General features: G+C 56.2%; 12 protein-coding genes across 12 annotated transcripts; 7 read left to right on the top strand and 5 right to left on the bottom strand.

The window, feature by feature from the left end:
* Window positions 1-605: 605 nt before the first annotated feature.
* On the bottom strand, window positions 606-2,688 carry FA10DRAFT_259200 (hypothetical protein; the record flags this gene model as incomplete). The annotated part of the gene is made up of 2 exons (XM_025519952.1): window positions 606-2,164; window positions 2,226-2,688. The coding sequence occupies 2 exons, from the start codon at window positions 2,686-2,688 to the stop codon at window positions 606-608; spliced, it is 2,022 nt and encodes a 673-aa protein (XP_025379117.1).
* Window positions 2,689-3,536: 848 nt separating this feature from the next.
* On the top strand, window positions 3,537-5,111 carry FA10DRAFT_222698 (CRAL/TRIO domain-containing protein; the record flags this gene model as incomplete). The annotated part of the gene is made up of 5 exons (XM_025518562.1): window positions 3,537-3,860; window positions 3,930-4,206; window positions 4,264-4,346; window positions 4,409-4,776; window positions 4,844-5,111. Coding segments are annotated over 5 exons (1,320 nt in total), but the record flags the coding sequence as incomplete, so codon positions are not given.
* A 775-nt stretch (window positions 5,112-5,886) lies between these two features.
* Window positions 5,887-7,404, top strand: FA10DRAFT_300477 (heme-dependent catalase). Its single transcript, XM_025524852.1, has 6 exons — window positions 5,887-6,058; window positions 6,111-6,140; window positions 6,199-6,410; window positions 6,468-6,573; window positions 6,636-7,020; window positions 7,085-7,404. Exons 1-6 carry the CDS (start codon window positions 5,900-5,902, stop codon window positions 7,267-7,269), a joined length of 1,077 nt encoding a protein of 358 aa, XP_025379115.1. The 5' UTR covers window positions 5,887-5,899; the 3' UTR covers window positions 7,270-7,404.
* An 87-nt stretch (window positions 7,405-7,491) lies between these two features.
* Window positions 7,492-10,500, top strand: FA10DRAFT_227640 (acyltransferase-domain-containing protein; the record flags this gene model as incomplete). Its single annotated transcript, XM_025518718.1, has 8 exons — window positions 7,492-7,882; window positions 7,951-8,087; window positions 8,151-8,584; window positions 8,646-8,947; window positions 9,009-9,324; window positions 9,388-9,655; window positions 9,724-10,276; window positions 10,331-10,500. The coding sequence occupies 8 exons, from the start codon at window positions 7,492-7,494 to the stop codon at window positions 10,498-10,500; spliced, it is 2,571 nt and encodes an 856-aa protein (XP_025379114.1).
* A 9-nt stretch (window positions 10,501-10,509) lies between these two features.
* Window positions 10,510-12,704, bottom strand: FA10DRAFT_239444 (DUF155-domain-containing protein). The gene is made up of 6 exons (XM_025519184.1): window positions 12,524-12,704; window positions 12,114-12,455; window positions 11,475-12,049; window positions 11,279-11,414; window positions 10,751-11,212; window positions 10,510-10,680 (listed from the first exon to the last, which is right to left on the bottom strand). The coding sequence occupies exons 1-6, from the start codon at window positions 12,637-12,639 to the stop codon at window positions 10,632-10,634; spliced, it is 1,680 nt and encodes a 559-aa protein (XP_025379113.1). The 5' UTR covers window positions 12,640-12,704; the 3' UTR covers window positions 10,510-10,631.
* Window positions 12,705-12,822: 118 nt separating this feature from the next.
* On the bottom strand, window positions 12,823-14,512 carry FA10DRAFT_300474 (hypothetical protein). The gene is made up of 3 exons (XM_025524851.1): window positions 13,942-14,512; window positions 13,409-13,879; window positions 12,823-13,349 (listed from the first exon to the last, which is right to left on the bottom strand). Exons 1-3 carry the CDS (start codon window positions 14,475-14,477, stop codon window positions 12,896-12,898), a joined length of 1,461 nt encoding a protein of 486 aa, XP_025379112.1. The 5' UTR covers window positions 14,478-14,512; the 3' UTR covers window positions 12,823-12,895.
* A 108-nt stretch (window positions 14,513-14,620) lies between these two features.
* Window positions 14,621-17,895, top strand: FA10DRAFT_78002 (COG4-domain-containing protein). Its single transcript, XM_025525702.1, has 9 exons — window positions 14,621-15,043; window positions 15,118-15,425; window positions 15,494-15,561; window positions 15,628-15,836; window positions 15,930-16,202; window positions 16,260-16,442; window positions 16,499-16,954; window positions 17,014-17,295; window positions 17,362-17,895. Exons 1-9 carry the CDS (start codon window positions 14,651-14,653, stop codon window positions 17,635-17,637), a joined length of 2,448 nt encoding a protein of 815 aa, XP_025379111.1. The 5' UTR covers window positions 14,621-14,650; the 3' UTR covers window positions 17,638-17,895.
* FA10DRAFT_77955 (hypothetical protein) lies at window positions 17,551-19,581 on the top strand. The gene is made up of 4 exons (XM_025525701.1): window positions 17,551-18,313; window positions 18,371-18,423; window positions 18,491-18,799; window positions 18,860-19,581. The coding sequence occupies exons 1-4, from the start codon at window positions 17,752-17,754 to the stop codon at window positions 19,523-19,525; spliced, it is 1,590 nt and encodes a 529-aa protein (XP_025379110.1). The 5' UTR covers window positions 17,551-17,751; the 3' UTR covers window positions 19,526-19,581.
* FA10DRAFT_265734 (hypothetical protein) lies at window positions 19,471-20,335 on the bottom strand. Its single transcript, XM_025521191.1, has one exon. It carries the CDS (start codon window positions 20,315-20,317, stop codon window positions 19,637-19,639), a length of 681 nt encoding a protein of 226 aa, XP_025379109.1. The 5' UTR covers window positions 20,318-20,335; the 3' UTR covers window positions 19,471-19,636.
* A 4-nt stretch (window positions 20,336-20,339) lies between these two features.
* FA10DRAFT_265733 (DEAD-domain-containing protein) lies at window positions 20,340-22,231 on the top strand. Its single transcript, XM_025521190.1, has 4 exons — window positions 20,340-21,055; window positions 21,118-21,314; window positions 21,392-22,013; window positions 22,071-22,231. Exons 1-4 carry the CDS (start codon window positions 20,543-20,545, stop codon window positions 22,194-22,196), a joined length of 1,458 nt encoding a protein of 485 aa, XP_025379108.1. The 5' UTR covers window positions 20,340-20,542; the 3' UTR covers window positions 22,197-22,231.
* On the bottom strand, window positions 22,231-23,158 carry FA10DRAFT_265732 (zf-U1-domain-containing protein). Its single transcript, XM_025521189.1, has 2 exons — window positions 22,939-23,158; window positions 22,231-22,875 (listed from the first exon to the last, which is right to left on the bottom strand). Exons 1-2 carry the CDS (start codon window positions 22,952-22,954, stop codon window positions 22,307-22,309), a joined length of 585 nt encoding a protein of 194 aa, XP_025379107.1. The 5' UTR covers window positions 22,955-23,158; the 3' UTR covers window positions 22,231-22,306.
* On the top strand, window positions 22,929-23,769 carry FA10DRAFT_77907 (hypothetical protein). The gene has a single exon (XM_025525700.1). The coding sequence runs from the start codon at window positions 23,204-23,206 to the stop codon at window positions 23,669-23,671; it is 468 nt and encodes a 155-aa protein (XP_025379106.1). The 5' UTR covers window positions 22,929-23,203; the 3' UTR covers window positions 23,672-23,769.
* The last annotated feature ends 2 nt before the right edge of the window (window positions 23,770-23,771 follow it).

Here is a 23,771-nt window from a genome sequence, read left to right as displayed (position 1 = left end):
CCGGTCCCCACGGCATGGTAGAAGAAAGGTGCCTTTGTCGTCGGCTTCTTTCACAGGTCCACAGGGGCTAGATTCACGATACGTGCGCAACACTTCCACCCATACACTAGCACGTCTTTCCCGGGTGTACATCCTATCTTGACGGCGGTCCAGGTCTAGATCTCGCTCGCTATCTCTTCGCTAGCAGCAATGCTAATGGCGACATCAATGGATTGGGCGTGACATCCCAGGACTCGCCATAGCACGCACGATACACCCGAACTGGGTCCAGATCTAATCTTGGAGGTGGGGCATTCTTCTTTGCGCCTGCTTTGTCTCCGTTTTCACAAAAGCCCGGGTGCCTGTCCACCACGAGCTCGACTTTACGACAGCTTTGAGAAGACGACGTGCTCATCTCCTCTGTGCGCACCTACCGGTAGACTGCCTCCGTGCCACTCTCAAACACTTTCCTTTTTTGTCCAGGCCCTAGCATAAGGGTCTCGGCTAAAACTTGACCCAACTCTAACCAGAACCCGCACTCTGCTCTGCCATCCACTATGATTACATCGACTGCTGTTATTGTTGCACTTGCTGCTGCTGCTGCCGCTGTTGACTAGCGACAGTCCTTATTGCGACTTCGCTTCCTTGACCTCCTCCTCCCGCTTCTTGGCCTGTCTACGCTCCTTGACAAGCCGCAATGCACTGACGAGCAGTGGAACCGCGAGCGGCCCAAATAGCGGCGTATAGACGGCGTACTTGTGCTCGTCAGGGAAGTAGAGCTGGCCAATCATATTGGGGTTGAAAAAAGCCCGGGAAGCGTACGAGGCCGATGTGTGCGCTTGCCTGAGCGCCTCTGCGAGCTTCTCCCTGCCAAACGGTGAGAGCACTTGCGAGGACAGGGTGGCGTTCGTCAGGGAAAGGTAGCGCAGGGCGTTGTCGACGTCGCGCTGCACGTCGCTCCCTACGCCCAAATTCTCAATCTTGTCGACGAGACGGACAATGCTGGCCAGTGTCTGTGTCGCCTCGCGAGCCGACTCGAGAAGCCTTCTTCGACCGAGTGCTTCGAGCGCCAGCACATCCTCTACTTCTCCCCCTGCTGTTTGTGAGGGAACAAGCCCCAGCAGGACCCTGAGTTGTCGCTCAAAGAGGCGGAAAGGTTCATCCAGATCCACTTCCGGCAGCGAGGCGAGGAGATTCCGGCCATCTGCTGTCGAATTGCCGTCAAGATTGTGCAACACCACGCCTCCCCACTGAGGAATAAGCCATCCTCTCGCCTTGCTGGCCTCGCCTGACAAGGCGTCCTTGGCGATGCGCAGCGGCCGGTGTTGAGGCGAGGGCAGGTAGAGGATGAAGTGAAGGGTCCTTTCTTCTTCGTCGTCTATAAAGTGAGTGTCGTTGGCGGCCACCACGGAGCTGCTGTCAAGCTGAGGGGCCGCGAACGGATTGGGAGGGAACGAGGAGCGCGAGGACAGCGTCGTCGAGAGGGACCATTCTCCGGAATTGACAAAGATCTTGAGGTCCTCAGGGTCGATTAGATACGACGTCTCTCTTGTCTTTGCGGCGCTCGCAGGCGAAGGTGGCATCGCAATAGCAGAGGTCGACGTTGGCTCTGGAAGCTCTATCGCTTCGTCGTGCGCATCATTGTCCTCTGTCGCAGCTTCCTCCTCTTGCACTTTGACGGGCTCCTCCTCGAGAGTCTCTTGGACGAGCTCTTGGACGATCTTCCTGGGTTCAAAGCCCAACGGCGATTCCCATTGTGTCTGTACCTCGAGACCGAACCGATAAAAAGAGCCGAGCTTGGTGAGGAGATCGCCCATGCGCCTGGTCAGGACCTTGTCCAAGGCTACTCGATCCCATTTTCGAACGCCTGCTGGGCCTTTCCCCTGTACCTCTGCCTCTTCGATCTCGTTTGAGGGTCGATACGATGCATCTTCATTCATCATGGAAACAACGAGTCGGACGTTGCGCGCATAGGGTATCGACCGCTTGTCCTTCTCCAGCGCAGGACTCGATGAAGATCGGTAGGGCAATTGAAGCAGCTCAGCCAGCTGTGATGAGAGCGACGATGCTAATTTATCGACGGGGACTGAGCCAGGTGTTTGCGTTAGATCTGACGGGAGAGCGAGGCTGAGCATGGCCTTCGTTTGCGTCTCTACGACTTCGCGCTGATAATGTATGCTGAGGCCTGTACAGGCGCAAATCGTGGTTAGTTGCAACGAAGCTTCAGCACACTCAATGTTACCCACCATTGAGCGGAACATCATTCTGGCTCCCCAATGTGATGCTCCAGTCCATGCAAGCGGCGTTCTCGGAAGGTTGGACAGCCGTCGCAAAGTCAGACCCACTCCTAGCCGTCACGATGCCATCGCCCGCCAGCTCCAGTCTTCTCTCAATGTCCTCCACCACAGCCCGTTCCCAGTTTCGTCGATTCTGATACGACTCGCCTCCATCTCCAGCTCTTACGAAGGGGAAGGCAGGAGGAGCAATTTCGGGCGGCAGTACCAAGTTGAGCTGAAAGGGGATGCGAACGGGGCACGGAAGCCTGCTCTCTGCCAACTCAATGTCCCTAGCCGGAAGCGGCAGTCGAACGATGGTCGTCGTCTTGTACCAGAACGGAAGGCTGGCAATGACGACGGCATAGAAAGCCGAGACTATGTAGAGCCTCGAGGTCCATGACTGGAACCTCTGCTCTCTTTCCGTCACAGCCATCCTTCGCGCGAGAGGAAAGGAGGTCGCTTCTGGTGGAGCTCTCAGCGCAACAGACGAGCTTAATGTGCGCACGTGGGGATTGGCGCCTCGTCTACCGGTGACGGACCTCGGACATTGCTATTTCCCATTACTTTCGTGCACAGAGGCTGTCGCGAGAGACTGACATGGAGACTCTAAGAGCCTTGCTTTGGCTTTGAGCTACCAACTTGTGTTGTGCCGCTTTTTTCTGACCCGAGGACCCCCGGAGCTGCTCCGAGAAGCTTGAATTCCTTGCCATGAGGACAAGGAGGAAAAGCTGACATTTCGACTAGCGCGTCCGAAATTGACGGTCATTGTCAAGTGCCGGTACCGGCTATGGGGGATTTTGTCTGATCAACGTGTAGCGAGCATGAAGGTGCCTGCCTCTGTTCTGTTTCCCCGCAATCTTCGCCTCTGCAGCTTTGCATAAATCTCTACAGCACCTTTGATCTATGGCTTCTGTCTCGGGTCCTGCTGATTTGAATTTGTGGGGCACCACAGCTCTCTTAGTCTTTGTGCGCTCTAAATGCGGGAAATAGCCTGCATGGTGTCCTATGGCCCTTCCATCTGCCCCGGCCGTTTCAGATAGCCGTGAGCTTCACAAGGTGTTACCGGAGCCCACAGGTCAAATACCTTATAAAGTACGAGCATGTCCCCGCCCACCCCCCCTCTAAGCTTCCCCGGTCACCGATTTCCGCCATAAATCATGTCAGACTTCAAGGAGATAGGTATGAACACACTGCCCGTGCCCGAGGTGAGCAGGCGAGCCTCACATTGGTATCTTCAAGGCCCAGATTGATGGCGAGAAAACTGACATCGGATGACCACAGGGGTATGTGGGCAATCTTTCCGACGAGCACAAGGATAAGCTATATGAAATGTGGCGCGCCTACTTCGTGGCTTGTGACGACGCAAAGGGTGACAAGAAGCAAGGCGGCGGCGAGATGGAGTTCTCGGAGGAGTCGGACCCCACCAAGCTTGGCATCCCACAGGACGACGCCGCAAAGGAAGAGGCAAAGAAGCGAATGGAGGAGCAGGGCATGAGGGATCTCCTCTCTCAGTACGGCTCTGAAGCCCTCCGTGACACGTACTGGAGCTTCTGCAAGGCCGACAACCCTGACACTACTATGCTCCGTTTCCTCCGTGCCCGAAAGGTGAGTGTTGCCTATCATGACCCAACTTTCACAAGATACGGTTGCAAATTGCTCAATGAACTTCATCAGTGGGATGTCAGCCGCGCCATGGCTATGCTTGCCACTTGCCTCAAGTGGAGACTCGACAGCGGCGTCGAGGACCTCGCTCGCGCTGGCGATTACGGCAATTTCCAGTCAATTCCGAAGTTCTCAGAGCAGCAGAACACCGGAAAGATCTTTGCGCAGGGCGCAACGGCAAATGAGGCGCCCATTTGCTACGTTCGGTTAAAGAAGCACTTCACGTTTGGCCAACCTGCTTCTACCATGCTCAAGTTCATTATTTTCCAGATGGAGACCTGGCGGCTGTGTGAGTGGAGAAACACCAGAAACATTGTCGCAGATGCTTATCATTCCTCTACTTCAGTCATGGTACCTCCCCAGGACAAGATGACGATCCTCTTCGACCTCGACGGTTTCGGCGTCAGGAATTGCGATGTCGTCGCCCTGGTGAGTTTCGCCTCCGACCTCCTTCTCCTTAGGACAACAGCAAGCTGACCTAAGGAATATAGCTCAATGTCGTCAAGTGCCTGGAGGCCTACTTCCCCGAGTCGCTCGAGAAGATGTTCATCCACCGAGCACCGTGGATCTTCAGCCAGATCTGGAAAATGATCAAGGGCCTCCTCGATCCCGTGGTGCGCAACAAGATCGCCTTCACGTCCAATGTCCAGGGTCTCAACGAGACCATTCCCTCTGACCGCCTGCTTGAGTGGGTCAAGGGAAGCGTGACCAATGACTTTGTCTGGATGGAGCCAACAGCCGAGGAGAATGCGCTCCTCAAGGACACAGCTGAGCGCGACAGGAGATGGGACCGTCACCGTGCGCTCGCCGATGAATTTGAGAAGCTCACTCGTCGCTGGTCCGTCGACGGCGGCAAAGAGTGAGTAGAACGTCGTTCCAGACCCAAGACGGACAATATGCTAAGACAGACTCTTTCAATCTCGCAGTCCAACGCTCAACGAGCAAAGGGAGATTCTCGTCAAGAAGCTCCGCCTGTCGCAATTCGAGCTCGAGCCATACACCCGAGGCCGAACGATCCACCACCGCAACGGCACTTTGCCTTTGGCAAACCCGGGCATGGTCAAGTGGGACTACATCCAGAAGGACGGTGAGAAGCTGCGGCAGATCATTGGCCACAAGGAATCGCGCAAGTCGATGATCTACGAGCTGCTGGCCATCCAAGACGGCGCGTCAGTGGACGACGCAGAGGCAAAGACCAAGCAAATGATCGAAGCGGGCCAGTGGGGCCAGTGGGATACTTGCGACGACATGCCCGACAATGTCAAGAACCAGGTTGAGCACCTTCTGACGCCCGCCACTTCCGCCCCAGGTGGAACTGCAGCCGCACAGAGCAACGGCACAACCGCTTCAGATGCTGCTGCTGCTGCCCCAGCTGCTGTTGCACCGGCAGCTGCTGCGCCTAAGTCCAACGGCATTGGCGCGTCCCCGCAAGCCAACGGAACGGCCAACGGAACGACCAACGGAACGGCCAACGGTGCTTCTCAGAAGCCCGCTCCTGCCGCTCCTGCCGCCACCAATGCTGCTCCTAAGAGCAACGGACCTAGCGACTACAAGAGCTCCGATTACTCTGCCGATTACTCTAACGACACGCCCAAGAAGCAGTCGATGTTTGGCTCCCTTAAGAAGAAGATTATGACTTAGGCTAGCTATCTCTTCTCTTCCTTGTTTCCCGAATTTTCCTGTCCTCTTCTTCTTTCTTGTGTTGATACCTTTTCTGGTGATCTGATCTACTACCTTCTGTGCCATCCCGGCAGACGTCATGTCGGTATTTGCTTGTGTGACCTGTCAGGTTTTGTCAGGTGGGTGAGGATTGCTGAATGGTCATGTGGGAGGGGTCTCCACTTTGCACAGATTTAACCTCCGGCTCCACACCAGGAGCAGGAGGGCAAGCAAAGGCCGAATCAAAAGGGTCCTATTTATAAGGGAACGAGTGGCCGCACCCACTCAATTCACCCACTGTGAGAGTGATCACGATATCCAAGATGGCTGTCGGCTACATTCGATGGGACCAACAGGGCGTCGAGCACGGGGCCGGTCCAAAAGAGGATGCCATCATTCATGAAATTGAAAAACAGATCAATGAAGCTCAGCAGCGCGTCGTTGACAGCCACCACCATGCTTTCAGTGGTACCCATGTCAAGGTGAGCAATTCCGCTCAAAGACGTCTGCAGGGAGCTGACTGTGGGACGCCAGACACACGGAATCGTTAAGGGCAATATGGAGGTGTGTGGAAGCGTGATGGCCCAGCCTGGAAATAAAGTTCACCGTGGATATTCCACAGATCCTTCCCAATCTGCCGCCCCATCTCGCTCAGTCAATGTTTGCCAAGCCCGGAAAGCACCCTGTTGCGATCAGGTTCAGTTCCGAACCTACTGACCTCACACCAGATACTGTCCCACAACCAAGAGGTCTGGGCATGAAGGTTTTCAATGTCGAGGGCACCAAGCTGCGTCCCGATGGCAAGGATCCTAAAACACAGGACTTTGAGTTTAAGTGCGTCTAATGTTCTTTGCCACAGCTTTGAAAATCTGCTGATCTTGCAGCACCCAGCTCTGCGGCAGCCCTTGAGCTTGCAAACGCAGAGACGTGCCGCGACATCATTGGCCTTCGCTTGAAGCACGCTGATCCTCAAGCTTTGACGAATGCGCTCAAGCAGGTGCGCACACTATAAAGCTCCTTAGGTCAATTTGTTCATGTGCTAACAGAAGTGTTCGACAGCGTCCGGACTTCGAAGCGCAAGACGCACGCAATCACGTCCCGCTCCAGCACGTCTTTTGCCAGCGCCAGTACAGCCAGTCGGCCTTTCGATATGGCGACTACGTGGCCAAGTTCCTCTTGGTGCCGTCCAAAGGGTCAGAGCAGGAAGCTTTCACCGATCGCCGATTGGGCGAACAGGACAGTGAAACAGTGGCACTACGACAGGGTCTCAAGGACTTCATCGAGCAAAAGGAGGCAAAGTTCGACTTTTGTGTCCAGCTGCTCCAGAACCTCGACAAGCAGCCCATCGAGGATACTCGGGTAGCATGGGATGCAAACGAGTTCCCATTTGAAAAGGTTGCGACCGTCACAGTCCCTCCTCAAGATCCATTCACGCCGAAGCGAGGTGAGTTGAGGTATTCTCATGAGCGGCGACGCTGTTGACCAACCCCCGAATACTTCACAACCAGTCAATTTCTGGAGAGATGAGATACGGGTGGACCCGTGGCATGGCCTCGAGACGCTCAAGCCGCTGGGCTCTATCAATCGTGTGCGAAAGGGCGTCTACAAGGCGTCTGCTTCTTTTCGACGGAGGATGAACGGCGGGATCAAAGAGGTCACTGTCGAGTCAATCGACCAGATCCCGGATGAGTAGCGGTCCCGATCTTCCCTTCTTGCTTTCCCGCCTCCTACGGTTAGCGCCTTTTCATCTTCTCGCTCGCTCTTTTCAATATTTCCCCACATTATTTGAATATGAGTGGCAGGCTTGCTTTGATGATTGAAAAAAGAGATTCTTAGTCTTTTTTGGGCTCCACGTTCGATCTTGAGACCATCACTCTTCTGCGTCCTGCTTTCAACGCTGTGCGTCAGAGCTACGATGGCACCCGATCCCTCTGCAAAGGGTGTCGCGTCCAATTCCAGGACGGCGTCGACGCCTGCTGGCGATGCCTCGCTACCTCCGCCATCGAGCTCGCTCCCTTCGTCCAAGGCCACGCTCCCTCCCTTGATCAACCAGCTATCGGACCTCGGTGGAGCGCAGAAGAATGGGTCGGGCCATCGGAGCAGCGACGTTGACCTGGCCGCAAAGGCGCTCAAGGGTGCAAACCACGGTGATGCAGGGGGACCCACGTTTGGCGCAGCGTCGGAGGACGACGCAACGAGCGACGAACTCAACGTCGTGGCCGCATACAAGGCACACTTTCGAGAGGATCCCGTTGCGTTCCTGCAGCAGGTCTGGGCCTATGGCCAAGGAAGCGGCTGGCGAGGGTGTGAGTAAATCCATCGATACAAGCATTGGCTACTGAGTATGATGTGCTGACGGAGTGATTGCGAACAGACTCAAACTACATCGGTGCGCCGATTCTGTACCCGGGCCAATCGGACGCCGTAATCCGAGATATCATGAGTTCGGAGCAAGTCCGTAGCCGCATCACCCGCCTTGCACACCAGAGAGTGGACAACCTCCTCGCTTCAGTGCCTCCGCCGCAGTCGACCGATCCCAAGGAGCTGGAGAGGCGGCGAAGGAAGCTAGATCAGTTCAAGCAGCGAAAGCGTCAAGAAATCGAAGCCCAGCTCCAGGACGTGGCCCGATCTATGGCAGAGAAGAGTGTGGCTAGACTCGACTCGCTCACCTTTCTGCGGATCTTCGCTGCCACGATAAACAACGTCCTTGTCCGAATGTACCACCAGGGCATCCACATTTCCGTGCCTCAAGTCCTCGAGCTGAGGAGGGTTGCGGCCTTTTGCGCAGAGCGCAAATACTCGATCTTCTTTCTGCCGTGCCACAAGAGCCACATCGACTACCTCACCTTCAGCTTCCTCCTCTTTCGCCTGGGCCTCTCCCTGCCCCATATCGTTGCAGGCGAGAACCTCGACCTGCCCGTCGTCGGCAACATCTTGCGTGGCGGCGGTGGCTTCTTTATCAGGCGCGCTTTCTCGGGTGACGAGCTGTACCCCGTCGTGATCAAAGAGTGAGTCCATAAGGGCTCAATTCAGCATGCAGTACCCACAAGCTCACGTTTGATTGTGCAGATACATTGAACAGCTTCTGTCAAAGGGCAAGAACATCGAATGCTTCATCGAGGGCACGCGATCGCGAACAGGCAAGTTGCTCCCTCCCAAGTTGGGCATCTTGAAGTACGTCATCGACAGCATCCTCGAGCAGAGGACCGAGGATGTCTACATCTGCCCAGTCAGCATCCAGTACGACGACGTCGTTGAGGCAGAGACTTTTGTGTCGGAGTTGTTGGGCAAGCCAAAGGAGGCAGAATCGCTCTTTGGCCTCTTGTCGGGCTCCGGCAGCCTTCTCAGCCTTCAGATGGGTCGGATAGATGGTGAGATCTCCCGCCGTAGCAAAACTTCCGGTTCTATTGTGCTGACTTTAGGACGACACAGTCCGTTTCCAAATTCCTTGGTCGCTCAAAGGCTTCATCAAAGAACAGACGAAGCGACGAGAAGCGCCCGGGCCAAATGGAACAAAAGTGGAGCTCGATCTGCTCAACAATGCTCAACACAAGTCCTTGCTCCTCAAGGCGCTCGGTTACCGTACGCTGTCCGACATCAACCGAGCGGGCGTCGTGATGCCTGCTGCTCTCGTGGGCACCGTCATCCTGACCCTTCGAGGCCGAGGCGTCGGCAGGAGCGAGCTCATCCGCCGAGTCGAATGGTTACGGGATCAGATTCTTGCGAGAGGCTACCAGGTTGCTGATTTGTAAGTTCTTCCGTCTTCCAACGCTTGCTTCGTTCATGGAGCTCATCAGGAACGCAAACACAGCGGGCAGATGTCGACGGGCGAGGTCGTCGATCGTGCTTTGACGACGATGAAGGACCTGATCCAGGTTCAGACCGACGTCATGGAACCGACGTTCCTCCCGCTCAAGCGCTTTGAGCTGAGCTTCTATCGGAACCAGGTCATCCATATCTTCGTCAACGAGAGCTTGCTCAGTGTCGCCCTCTACACCCGCGTCAAACAGGGCGGCAGCACGCCAATGCAGCGGATGGAGCTGAGCGCTCTGACCAGAGAGTGCGGGTGGATCAGCCATGTGAGTCTTCTCCAGCCGATTTTCACTTCGTAGCCACTGACCAGACTTATGCAAATCGACAACAAAAGATCCTTCGGAATGAGTTCGTGTATGGGACAGACCCTCTCGAGACAAACGTTCGCAAGATTGTCGACGAGATGACGCGCGACGAGATCCTCGAGCAGAGCGACGCGAGCACGGGCGAGACGATCAGCGACGATGCCTTGATTGGCCTGACGCAGAAACAGCGCGACCTGGGCCGCAGGGACTTTGACGCCTACCTCTTCCTCGTCTGGCCTTTCATCGAGGGATACTGGCTAGCGGCGTGCAGCCTCCTGCTCCTTGCAGGGCCCGGAACGCAAGAGGAGGGGGAGCCCGCCTCTTCTTCCTCCTCGACGATTCACTGGTATGCGGCAAAGGAGTTTGAGTCGAGAGCCCAGCTGTTTGGAAAGACAATGTACAGCCAGGGCGAGCTGAGCTACCTCGAGGCCGTCTCTGCCCAGACAATCTCACAGGCCATCACTCGGTACGAGGAACTGGGCATCGTTGTCCGCCGCAAGTCTTCCGCCGCCAAGCCTGTGCCGCTCATCGCACTCGATCCGTCTTACAAGCCGCGGCTGCAGCAGACGCAGCAGCAGCAGGGTCTGTCAGAAAAAGGGACAACAACAACCACGACAACCATTTCTCCCGGTGGAGGCGGCAAGCTATGGGAATTCTTGGAGAGGCTGAGTGCGTTCAGAAGAGAGGGCAAAGATCGCCGAGACGCGGGCGACGTCGTGGGCGAGAGGCTGTTAGATGTGATTGGGAGAAACTACCCGACGCCAGTAGAGACGACACGGCACACGGACGGTCACGCGAGGATCTAGCAGCCGTTTGTGACAGGATTGAGAGTTTGCCTAGGTCAATTGTATATGGATGTAGATGTGAACACGAGAGCCAGAAGCCTGAGGGTGGTCATCAGACGAAGAGATCGAGATGCGAAGAGAAAAGGAGAATATTAAGCAAAGTAGAGGTCGACAATCATCGTGGCCACTCCGAGGACGATTCTGTGTCAGATCGGTCAGCGGGCTTCTTCATCTTGAGAGGAGTTCACCTTTGAAAGAAGACGAGACTTACTCTAGTAGAATGAGGACGATGACAATGATCTCCAGCCATTCGGAATGTGAGCTCGTGACCTGGTCCTTCAGGAGCTGGAGCATATCCTGGAGCACCTCCACGCGGGCATTGAGCAGCTCGATGCGCTGGGGAATCTCGAGATAGGACCTGGCGGCCGAATAGAGGGGCTCCAGATCGGGTTGGGCCCAGAAGATTTCCGGCGAGTCAACGATGGATCCGACGAGGTGGATGTTCATCCGCAGGATAAAAAGGTGTCCAATCTGCTTCATGATGTCGACGGGAGGCAGGCCAATCTTGCCACTTTCGGCGATGCTCTGAGGAATGTCTTTTGTCGTGTCGATTGTGTTGTCGATGACGCCTTCAAAGAAGCTGATTTTAGTCGATTGGGCCAAGGCATGTGAGAGCGACAGCTTCGTCATGTAGCTTGAGCCGCGCCGGAGAGTGATAACATCATTGTAGATGCTGTTACAGAAAGCCATCGATCAGATGAAGTCTTTTCCCATTTCTGATCAGAAGCAGTCCACTCACCGACTGTAGTCTGCCAGGTACCAGTTGAGCTCCTCGCTCTCGACGTCCTCATGCGCCAGCTTTTCCACCTCGAACTTGCGCAACTCCCGCAGGAGCCGCTTCTCCTCTGTAACGGACATGCCCCAAATTACGACGGCTGCCAAATCAAGTCAGTGTGTCACTCTGCGACTTTCGAGCCTGGCTTGGAGCCACTCACTGCCATATTCCATGAAAAAGATCTCGGGGATCATGCCGTGGACCGAGAACCTCTCTTTTCTCCTCAGCCTGGCCTCCTCCCTTCTCCTCTTCGCCTCTTCTTCCTGTCGCCTTTGCTCGGCTTGTTCGGCATCCTGTTCGTCCGCCTCCTCGCCCTGCTCGCCAACATCGACCAGCGTGGCGGTACTCGCACCGTTGTTGCTCGTTCCATTCTCGCTTTCTTGCTGACCCTCGGCTCCATTCTCTTTAGAAATGCCCGACTCTTCATTTTCGCCTTGCAGCTCGGGAATGCCCAGAAGATCGCCAGTTTTGGTCAAATGGTCCTTTTGCACGCTTCCCGCCGAATGACTCCGATTTCGCAGTTTTGATTTGGAGTCCTCGTTACCGCGCTGATTGTAGTTGTGGACATGGCTGTGATGGTGGGGATGGTGATGATGGTTCGAGATACCTCTAGCCTCGTCGACCAGCTCGTAGGTGTACGTCGTGTAGACGCACTCGTCGAAAGTCATGACGTTGGTCCGGTGCGTATCCCTCCTGGCTTGAAGCCACTTTGTCAGCTCACGCATCCGATATGATCTGTTGGGAATAGCTCGGTCAGCTCTTTGCTGTTGAAATAGAAGATCGTGCAGGGTTAACCTACGTCGCCGTGCTATATGCCGTGACCCTCGGAAGACTGGCCCGGCCCTTCCTGGTAAGTCTCCTGGCATCCCGCCGCATGCTTCCCTCTGGAATCTGTGCCAGGGCAAGCTGCTTATTAATTCGGCTCCTCTCCTCCTCTGCAGTCGTTCCAAAGCGATCGACGGCCTCGCCGGAATCGTCTTCATCGGAGGAATCATCATCGTCGTCGTCGTCTCCACCGCCTCCACCGCCCGACTTTTTCGGCATGGCACCATCTTGACCCTCCTTCGGTATTGACGCAGTCGCATTCACATCTTCAGGCTCTTCGGGGAGGATCTTGAGCTTGCCAGACGCCTTTGTTGATCTGTGGGAAGGAAGAGGCCAGGGTCAGATGCATCGGCCCCTAAGATGATGAGTCGCTTGGACGCTCACCGATTCGGACCGGCCTTGGCCTTTGCTCGGGCAATGCTGCCAGGATTTTTGGACGAGCCATAGTATGCTGGAAGGCTCGGTCCGCTCCTGCCCTTGCCTAGACCGCTCGAAGACATCCTGCTCACTCGGAATGGACAGTTCCGAAGAGAGAAAATAGAAGAAAGCGGCCCCTGTGGAGTCGTCCCTTCTGCATCGCGTCCGGGCGAGAAAATCTGAGTTGATGCAATCGAGCCCACGTGTTCCTGAGACAGACTCCATCCTCACTTCACGTAGTACCGTGACGAACGAATTGATGAACACATGATTGAATGAGTGAAGGTGACATAATAGCCAAGATAGTAAAAGAATCCGCTATGATACAGGGGAGAGGATCTAGTCATCATCGTCAAAAGTCTTCTTTGCCTTCATCGACGCCCGGTGATCAATGGACACCTTTTCTCTCTGCGCGTTGGCCAGAGCCGCGCCCGGCTTGATCCTTCGGTTCGTCTTAGGGTTGGCCGCACGCCTTGCCTCACGCTCCTCCTTCGTCTCCTTGTGCTTCTTGGGCAGCGGTGCGTCTGGATCAAAGGTGCCAGGCTGAGGAGCCTCGGCCTTGAGCACCTCTTCATCCCCCTCTTCCTGTGGCTGTTCGCGCCGATGGTCGTCGGTGCGTCTCTCATAGGGTCGTCCCTTTGGACGGTCTCCAGGCTGTTTGACGGCTCCTCGACGGATGGCATCGGCACCTGCAAACTCTAACTTGAGCTCCCTTCCCAAAAGTCTCGCGTTGTGCGGGTCGCACAAAGATGCCGTTGCATAGGCAGGCGTGAAAAAGTCGATGAAAGCGAATCTTCAGAAGACGATGTTAGCTTCTCCAGCATAGGTCGAAATTAACACAGTCCGACTCACCCTTTGCACTTGCCGGTATCTTCAAACTCGCCCATGCGAATCTTACGGATGCCGGCTCCTCGCGGCGCCTTCTCCTGGCCGTCTTTGGTTCCTTCGCCCAGCTTCTCCTTTGCCGCGAATTCCTGGCGATTGTGGGCACTCCGTTCAATCATTTCACGCAACGCATCGACCTTCGTCTCGAAGCTGAGGTTGCCCACAAAGAGCGTAGGGCCAGGTGGGTGCTTTTGGGCGCGGAGGATCTTTTGTGCAGTCTTGGTCAGGCCCGTCTTGCCCTGCCTTGCAGCGACGGCGTCACCCTCCCCCGCGTCTTCCTTGCCCGTGGCGAGTGCAACGGCGTTGCTGTTCATCTCGGGGCGGCCCGAGTAGTCGGAGCCAGACTTGATCAGCAACCTGCGTCCATCGAGGTGGCCTTCTGACATGCCAATGCCTGCCTTGACTGTGTCGACATCGGGTACGTCGACATATGCGAAGCTTGCGAGTTTCGATACGCTTCAGCTTTGCAAACAGCAAGAGGACGAGTCATGAGCACTCACCCCTTGTTAAACTCTCCGCGCTTGGCGCCCGCTGGCATGTGCACCCTCGAGATGCCTTCGATTCCACCTTGCTCGAGCCATTCCTGGAGTTTTTCTGGGCTTGTCCTGAACGACAAATTGCCAATCCACAAGCTATACGGGCTTCTCTTCGGCAGAGCATCGGCCTCGTTCGCCGTCGCCGCCTTCTTCTCCTCGGCCGGCTCGAGAAGACCTCGCTTCTCTAGCTTCCGTCTCTTTCTCATCTCCTTGTGCGAAAGAGCCTCGACCTCTTCCTCCCCTGCATCGCCTTCCTTCGGCTCTGCTCCTTCATCTTTATTCGACCCGCTCAATGCAACATCCTCATCGCCGCTGTTGTCGTCGACCCCGTCCTCCTCATCCTCCTGCTTCCTCTTGAGGCTGGCCTTCTCGCCCTTCTTGCTCTCCTGTTTGGCTTGCTTTTCAGCTTTCTTCGCCAACCTCCGCTCCTTGTTGGTAAGCGCTAGTGCAGGCGACGACGTGCTAGCCTCCGCGGCTGCTTGCTGCTCCTCTAATGCCATCCTGCAACGCCTTCTAGTCTTGTGTCGTGAGTGAGCTCCAGAGAAATGTCGAAGCTAAATTTCTTCCAAACAAAATTTGAGAAGTCAGCCAAAAAAAAAAAAAAGACTGTCGGCCGAAGAGGCAAACTTCACGCACGGGTCAACGCTACCACTCACACCATCACCTCGACACCATGGCGGTCGTGGAGGGCAGCATCGCCTCCTCGTCGAAGCAGCCAGCCAGCGACCTCCTGAAATATCCGTTGCCTGATCTTAGTAGGCTGACCACGCCAGCTTCGGTCAGACGGTCGTTGGCCGAGCTCTCGGCCCATTCGGTGCAGCTCGAAGAGCACCTCTCCCACCTCCTCCGCCAGTCGACCGTGCACAAGCAGGCTTATCGTGAACGAGTGTCGCGCCTCTCGACGCAGGTGGACCTCATTCGCGAAGAGGCCAAAGTCTTGCAGGTGAGGCTTGGATCTACGAGCGCGACGGCAAAGAGGATTAGCGAGAGCGTGCGTAAGCTTGACGAAGAAATCGAGAGAGTCGATCTTGCCAGGGTGTGGGCAGAGAAGGTCCAAGATTTGAAGGTGCGTTTTGCCGTTGACACCGAAAAAGACCTAGTGCATCGGACTGAGATCTGGCGTCCTCTCTCTCGTTGCAGGCCTCGCTCCTCTCGCTTGCATCTGCCATCGAGCAGCACGACTATGATACGGCGACGAGCCATTGCGTGCGCTGCCTCGAGGTGCCAGATGAGATCGTCCAATCGAAATTTGCTGCAGCTGTGGTGCCTACGTCGGAGTACCCAGAGCCGCCACCCAGCACGCTTCTCAACCTCCGCAAGGCCCTTCTCGACGTCTTCACGAGGCGCTTCACTACTGCCACTGACAACAGGGACACAGTCGAGGCAACGAAATTCTTTACCCTCTTTCCCCTGGTTGGCTGGAAGGCCGAGGGTCTCAAGGTCTATAGGTGAGAGCGCTCAAATCATATTACTCACCGTGTTACTTCACTGACGAAGACGCCGTTCCTGATTACAGCGACTTTGCGAAAGGAATGGTCAGAGACCGAGGGCGAAACATCGTCGAGAACTTGGGCAGTGGAAAGTGTGAGTGTCTTCCTATGTCCTTGTCGTGAGTCTCACCGCTGAACATCAGTCATTACGATACAATAGCTGGGTCGCCGGTGCATCACGCAACGCTCTTGACGCAGCTCTTCGAGCACCTCGCCCTCCTAATCGACCAGCATCAGCCACTCGTCGATCGTCATTACGGCCTCGGAAACTTCCTTGAAGGAGTCATGCCGGGGCTTCAAGAGGAATGCGACAGGCTAGGGGGCCGAGTCTGCGATGCATGGTGGGAGGAGCGCAACATTCATCGGAGGGTAAGTGTACAAGGGACATCGTCCGCAAACCCAGAGTACCTTGAGCTGAGCACCCTTGTCTGTCTATCTGCCTATCTGTACCTACCCCGGCAGATTCAAGAGTCTCGCACTTACTCCTTCACTTACTCGGCATCGATTGGTAAGACGCCCAGAAGTCTGACAAAGCCAGCCCAAGCCAGCGGACCTACCACCTTCTCGCTTCCGGGACGGCCTTCTACACCCGCAAGTGGCCAGACGCCGGGAGCTTCCAATATGACGGCCGAGCCGGAGGTGGATACAAGAGAGGTGGACCGCGTCAACGCAGAGGTGGCCGTCATGGCGTCGAGATGGGGCACCTACACACTCTTTCTTACTGGGAGGCTCCAGGTAGGTGGTTTGACTCCTCCTGGTCCCATGTTTGTCCACATGTTGATCCTGCTTTAGCTCGATGGAGAGGAGACACGGGCGAATGGGGGTGCCGAAGAGGCCAATGCTCAGCAGACCAAGGAAGTCAAGACAACACTTCCCGTCATCGAGTCTTCAGGTCTAGGTCAGAGAATCGACGAGGCCCTGGAGCAGGCCTACCTTCCTCTCGAGACCTGGTTCTTGCGTTGCGGTATTGAGAAGGTGGGTTGCAATTTGAGAGCCGACTTTTAGCAGTATCTTTGACAAGGCTTTCTCAGGCACACCGATTGGACAATCCCGATCTGAGCGCAAGGCCGTATACCTCACCTTTGCTTGACGATGTCTTCTACCTGATCAAACTAGTCCTCGAGAGATGCTCGTCGACATCCTCGCTCAAGGTACTTTCATACATGGTCAGGACCGTGCGGTGGATCATCGACGAGGACTTCGTCCAAGCGCTGGCCAGGAGGATGGAGACCACGTGGAGGAGCTCATCGTCGAGCATGACCGTCGAAGGCCCAAGGAAGGATGCAGCAACCAAGGAGGTGCGGACGACCTTCATCGTCTATCTTAATGTTCTCTCGACTAGCGCAAGATACCTCGAGCGTATAGTCTCAGAGGCCTCTTCCGAGCAGATTCTCTCACAGCACTATGCAGCCGACGACGTTGCCGTTGCATCAAGTACGATCCACGGACTCGACGTCCTCGTTCCTCGAACGCGGAATGCAGTCAGGGTGCGTGCTTCCTCACTTCATTTGCATCACAATCGCTCACTCTTCCTCCCTGCTTGCAGAACTCGATGGAGCTTCTCTTTTCGCAGCTGACAAAACCTCGCCTGCGACAAGTGCTAGTCGAGGCGTACAAAGATGTGACATATCTGCTCGACGATGATGCATTTGCGGAAGCCGAGGCGCACGACCTCTTTGTGCGTCGCTTCCTTCGGGGCTGGGACATTGTCCTTGCGGGATTCAAGGATATGTTCAATGAGGAGAATTGGGAGACGTATCTCCGACTCTGCATCGACAGTGTCGTGAGACCGTGGGAGAAGCAAGCTATGAGCATGCAATACAGCGAGGTAAGTCACCTTAAGCGTCTCCTCTTTGTGGAAGAGAAGGGGAAGTTGACACTTTGCCTTGTACAGCTCGGAGCCCTCCGATTCGACAAGGATTTGAGAGCTCTTTCGAACCATCTCTCGAATCAGTCCAACACTGGAGGTCTGCGAGAGAAATTTGCCCGCCTCACCCACATCTCCTACCTTGTCAACCTCGTCGATGATGACGACGCCGAGGGAGAGGGCTTTGGGGCAACGCAGACGAGGGAAGCTCAGAGAGATGCTGCCTCGTCGGGAGGCGATGTGGCCTGGCGCCTGAGCGCACAGGAAGTCAAGATTGTCAAGGGCCGACGAGCAGGGTGGTAGTAAGGACCCCTTCCACCCCCCAGTGTAATACCACGTGGCCGGAAATCAAAAAGGCTGCAGAAAGTGGAGAGAGGGAGACGCTATATTGTGTTGTTTGTTCGAGCGCGCGTCTGAATGAGTGCAACGACGACGAGTGCGACGCGGCAATCAGCTAGGAAACCGTCTTGGCCGGGGGGTTTACAGGAGAGAGGAGCAATGTCTCGACCGAGACCCACGCCCCGAGTTCGAGAAAAGAGTTCATCGGCGGCGTCGACGGCAACACCCTCTTCTCTTGACGTGCCGGCGAGCACTGCAGGGCCGATATCGAGCGGCCGGACGCTGCCGCCGGCGAGAACGCAGTTCACAGATGATGACGAGGACTCCTTCTTCACGAGAAGAGCCGTCAGGCCTATGGTGGTGTCGAGCGGAGAGAGCTCTCGGAGTAGTGACAGCGAGCGCAGCAGCTCAGGCGACAGTGAGGACGGGAAGAGGAGAAGGAGACGGAAGAAGAGCAAGGGGCCGCTTGGACGGGAGAGTCAGAGCAAGGAGAGCGATGGACTAACGGCAGCTGCGGTCGAGAAGGGAAAGGGGCCCGGTCGCGACGATGGAATACGTGCTGAGGCGGAAGGGCGGGAAGAGCGTAGAGTGAGGGACAGGTCGAGCAGCCTGACGCCTCCTCCGGAGCTGGATAGCCAAGGTGTGTAGAGTATTTCGAGCGCATGTATAGAGCGACTGAACGTCTTCGTCGATGTAGTAAAGGCTAGGATACAGCAGTTGGTCGAGATGAGGACAAGAGGGGAATCTCGAGTGAGTGAAGGCATCCCTTTCTCTGCTGCTGCTTGGGCGCTAAGACGTTGTTCTCATCGCTGTGAAGGGCCAGGAAACGGAAGATTCGGACGAGGAAGATGCAGACGAATCATTGCCGCTCAATTTGGAAGAGCTGGACCCGGATTTGATACGAAACGCGAGGGGGAAGAGGGGAATCGAGCTGAGGAAGAGGTACAAGGAGCTCGAGGAAGAGAGAAGAAGGCGCGGCAAGCTCGACACTGCTCAAAAAGTGCTCAGTACGCGCGGTGGACCGGAAGAGAGGGAGAGCAGCCAGGACGCTAGACCACGCAAAAGGAGCAAGAGCAAGAGTGCATCGCTCGAAGAGGGGCGAAACTCCTCTGCACGTCGGACAGTGGTGGGTCACTCTCGCCTGCCACTCTGCTTCGCAGTGTCGTGATGCTGACAATGGAAACAGACACCGCCAAGGAATGTGCAGGCGATAGTCATTGATGACGATAGTGGCTCGGACTTCGAGCCTCCTTCACAGGGGACAGTGCCGCAGGCTCAGTCAAGGACACGGTCGCAGAGGCAGCAGCAGCAGCAACGCGCGAAGAATGACTCGAGCGACTCGGAGGTTGAGTTCATCTCCGCTCTGCAAACGCAATCATCTGCGCTCCGATCCCAGGCTCAGCAAGGCCCTTCGGTGGGCAGCAGTAGCCGCGTCGCTGTGCCGCTTGCTTCGAGGCCACCAGCGCCGAAACGGGCGGAACCAGAGGAAAGGGAGCCTATCAGTGCGATGTCAACTGAAGAACGCATCACAGTCACGCTCAGGGGCGGTGAGGGCGGCATCTACAAGATTCCAGTCAAGGTCAAAAAGACGACGTTGGTCTCCAAGCTCCGCGCCCACTTCATCGATACAAAGAAAGACGTCCTTACGCCCGCCCAGGCGGCAAAAGTCAGACTGCTGTTTGATGGAGAGGTGCGTTGTTTCATTCAGTTTCGATCTCCCAGCGCTGATATGTGTGCCGGCTCAGGTCCTCGACGGCAAGCAGACGATTGCAGACATCGAGGTCGAGGACGACGATCTCATCGATGTCGAGTGGTGACGGCACACACGCATGCAGGATGTGATGTGCAATGACAATACAATCGAAAGAGGACCTTCGCCTCGGTATAGCAGTACAGTGTGGGGCCGGATGGATCTCTCTCTCTCTCTCTCTCTCTCCCCCTCTTCTCCCTCTCCACCTCATTGTCAACTTTCGGCCGGAAGGGCCTTGGCATCTATGGCTTCCAAATCGGATGTCATCTCGGGGAAGGCGCTGGCGAGCTTGCTTCGGAGCGTGTCGCGGTACAAGTCAAAGGACTCGAGCTGGCCCCTCAGCTGCTGATTGTCGCCGACGAGCCGATTGACAAAGTTTCTCGTGTGAATATCTGGATTGCGACCCTGGTCCACCATGGCCATGACCTTGTCGGGGACGAGCTGGGAGAGGTCCGGCTGCGTCGAGGCATCCTGGACGTGCTGCAGCGTCTGCATCGTCTCGTTGATCTTGATCCGGATCACGTCTTCGGCACCCTCGTGGATCTCGCTTGCGCACATCATGAGCTGGTACAGCTCCTCGGTGGCAAGCCTCACGCGGTCGACGAGCTCCAGCCTTGCCGCTTCGGATGCCGGTCGAGGGAGAACCTGGTGCAGTCCGCTGTCCAAAGACGTCGTCGTCGTGGGCCCAGCCATCACCGTCGCCCCCGCGCCCGCCCCAGCGGCTGCTCCTGCGCCCGCTACGCCGTGGTCTGGTGGTCCCAATGCAGACGATGCAGAACCCGGCGGCCCAGCAGCCGGTGCATCGCCGGCGATCTCCCTCCTCTCGCCCGCGAGCGGTGGCTCGGGTGATGGCGAGGGCGACGTTGGAGTCCGGTCGCGAGCGCGTGGGGGCATGCTAGTGGTAGTAGTGCTGGTGATAGAATTGACTTGCTTCGCTCGCCCGAAATTCACTTTTGGCGTGGAGGGCAGGCGGGTCTCTAGGTTCGGGATTTTCTTTTTGGATTTTTTTGGTCTTCAGATTTTTCTCGTTGGTAGGGATTTCTTGACTTTGCTCCTGTTCCTTCCAGACTGCTTCTCCTCGAGACGAGTTCCCCTCCCCGACTCGACTGGAAGAGGACAATGTCGAACGGCAAAGGCAAAAAGAAGGAGGAAGAGGCGCTCAGACCGAAAGCCAAGACCTTTGGCGGGCTCGGTCTGTCCTCGCTCCTCGTGCGGTCTTTGGCCCATCTCAGCATCACGACGCCGACGGCCATCCAAGCAGAGTCGATTCCCTTGATTCTCTCGGGCAACGACCTCATCGGAGGCAGCCCCACGGGCTCGGGCAAGACGCTCTCCTTTGCTCTTCCCATCCTTCAGAAGCTGCAACGAGACATGGTGGGGGGATACGCAGTCGTCTTGACTCCGACGAGGGAGCTGGCCGTGCAGCTCCACGAGCAATTCGTCGCCGTCGGTGCAGGCGCCGACATTGGGCTCAGGGTCTCGCTCGTTCTCGGTGGCATGGACATGCTCAAGCAGAGCGAGGAGCTGAGCAGGGGCAGGCCTCACATAATTGTCGCCACACCCGGGCGGCTCGTCGACATCCTCAAGAGCGGCGCCGGCGAGGACTGGGGCCTGCAGAGGTGCAAGTTTGTCGTGGGTACTCGAGAGATCGACTTTTCATTTGACAGTTCAGCTCACTGTTTCATCAATCTCAGGTCCTCGACGAGGCGGATCGCCTGCTGACAGCAACATTTGGCCCCGAGCTCTCATACCTCTTTGGCGTCCTGCCACCTGCGAGAGCGCGGCAGACGCTCCTTTTCACCGCCACCTTGACGCCCGAGATCGAGCAGCTGGCCAACAAGGAGCCGGAGCCCGGTGAGAAAAAGCCGGTGCTCTGCAAGATCGAACAAGAGTGGGTTCAAATCGCTCTCGGGCACTTCACTTTCATTTCTGATCAGCCCTTTTTCTTTCTTCTCCTCGTCCCTCCAGCACCTCGACGCCAGAGAAGCTACGTCAAAAGTACATCTTTGTACCGTCGCACATGCGCGAGCCGTTCCTGCTCCATCTGCTTGAGCATGCGCCCACAACTGTCTCTGGGTGGACAAGGCATAAGAAAGGCGAAGAAAGCGAAGACGAAGACGAGGAGGACGAAGGCAGCAAGGTGCCTCCAACGATCATCTTTTGCGCGAGGGCGGCTACGGCGCAGCTGCTCAGTCTGATGCTCAAAGAGCTGGGTATCGGCAACGTGGCCCTTCACTCCAAGATGTCGCAGCCTATGCGGCTCCAGTCGCTCGACACCTTCCGCGCCCGCTCCGTGCCCATCCTCATCACGACAGACCTTGGCTCGAGAGGGTTGGATGTCCCCGACGTGGCCATGGTCGTCAACTGGGACCTGCCACGAGACTGGCGTGACTACGTCCATCGAGTCGGTCGAACGGCGCGTAACAACAAGGAGGGCGTCAGCGTTAGCTTCGTCGGCGAGCGCGATGTCGAGCTGCTACAGGGCATCGAGAAGAAGATCAATGTGGAAATGGTCGAGCATTCCATGAACGAGGAAAGGGTTCTCGAGAAGCTCAACGCCGTCATGACGGCGAAGCGGGTCGCTTCCATGGTGAGTAAAGTGCTTTTGATAACAAGATACTCGGCTCTGACAATGCTCCTTTTGCAGCAAATGCATGACTCCCACTTTGGTGAGCGCGACGAGCGCAATAAGCGAAAGGCTGAGCTCCGGAACAAGTCTGTGGAGGGGAAGCCGCCGTCATCCAAGAAGAGAAGGAAAAAGGAAGAAGCGTGATCTCAATTGTAATGTAGTGTAGCACTATACCATGGCTTGTTTTATCATAGAGATTAGTGTCTGTGATTGATGTCTAATGTACAGTAACAAGAACGCTGACGGCACGGTCTTCAGCGCTGGAAGCCTGGAGGTGGCACGCCATATCCCGGCGGTGGTCCTCGCATCCCCAGTGGAACGGGCCCACCTGCTCCGCCGAGCGGCGGTGGTGGTCCTGCCGATCCTGGCGCTGCACCCATTGGCGGCGGGGGCCCTCCCACTCCGTTCATGTTGGGCGGTGGCCGGTTGTGCATGTTCCCTGGCGATCCTCCTGGCGGCCCTCCCATGCCCATCGGTGGCGGTGGTCTCGCGAATCCTCCTCCTTGCTGAAAGCCTCCTCCAGGCGGCATGGGTGGTCTCCCATATCCACCCCCACCCATCATCCCTCCTCCTCCCTGGAATCCCGGTCCACGTTGATACCCTCCACCACCACCAGGACCACCGTACGAAGGCTGGGGCGGCAAAGGGTGGGGTAATCCTCTGATGTCGTACTCCTTGAGCACACCGCGGTGGATCATATCGAGCTGCGCAGGGTCCAGGGAGAGGTAGTAGTCTCGCACGTTTTGCAGGTGGTTGCGACCCTTGTTGTGGTCCTTGCGCACGGAGGTGCTGTCGTGCGTTAAGAAGACGTCGCAGTAGTCACCTGTTCAAAAGGGGCGAGTCAGTCCAGCCCGTCAGAGTCTAAAGAGGTCAGAGCACAACTTACAGTAGTGTTGCCCCATCTTGGCAGTCTTTCCTTTGGATCCCGTCCTTTGGAGACTGAACGAGCCTAACATTTGACGGCGATGGAACTTCCAGAGACTTGAGCTTGGGGGACCACGTGACTGGCCAAGGAGAGAAAATATCCGTCAATGTGACAGAATGGATTTTTCTCTGTTTGCATGGCGAAGCAACGATGCCGTCCCGGAGAAGCTCGCTTGAGACAAGTGTAATCAACGGGCTTTTCCAGTTGATTGCGCTTCAGTCTTGCCATGTCTTCACTATCAGCCATACAAGTCCAGAACAAGGTCGGTAAGGGCGGCAAGCGCGTGCCCGTCGGCAAAAGCGCCAACGTCAGGTGGCGGCCGGTCTTATCGCACCGCCCGCCGTGTCCAGGTCGTGTGGGACCGACCTCTGACCTCCTCCCCGTGAGCTCCGATCGAGCGCTTCCTCTTTTTGGCTTGCAGCAAAAAACGGGGAGCTATCGCTTTGCAGCCGCGCCTGCTGCCGCGCCAATCCGAGCAGAAGAAAATGAGTACAAATCGCGGCTATTCTGTGTAACTGTATCTTGGTTTCTTCGACTGCCCGTACGCCGTCTGCACTGCACTTCCTCCTCCCATTTGCCCTTGGCTGTGGACACTATCCATACAACTTTCCTCTATTCGTCCCTTCACCTGGTTATTATTCTTAATTTAAAAACTTTCGTCCTCTCAATAGAGCGGGTATCGGTTCGCTTATGATTACCGACGCGGTCCTGGATCGCAAAGAATTGTTCGGTGAATGGACCGATCGATCCATTTGTATTTGGAAATGGCCACTTCGTCGAGCTCGACGTCGTCG

The sequence above is a fragment of the Acaromyces ingoldii genome, assembly GCF_003144295.1.
Source record: "Acaromyces ingoldii strain MCA 4198 unplaced genomic scaffold FA10scaffold_2, whole genome shotgun sequence".
NCBI lineage: Eukaryota > Fungi > Basidiomycota > Exobasidiomycetes > Exobasidiales > Cryptobasidiaceae > Acaromyces > Acaromyces ingoldii.
The sequence above is the reverse complement of the archived record's forward strand: the minus strand, read 5'-3'. Positions and strand labels throughout refer to the sequence as shown.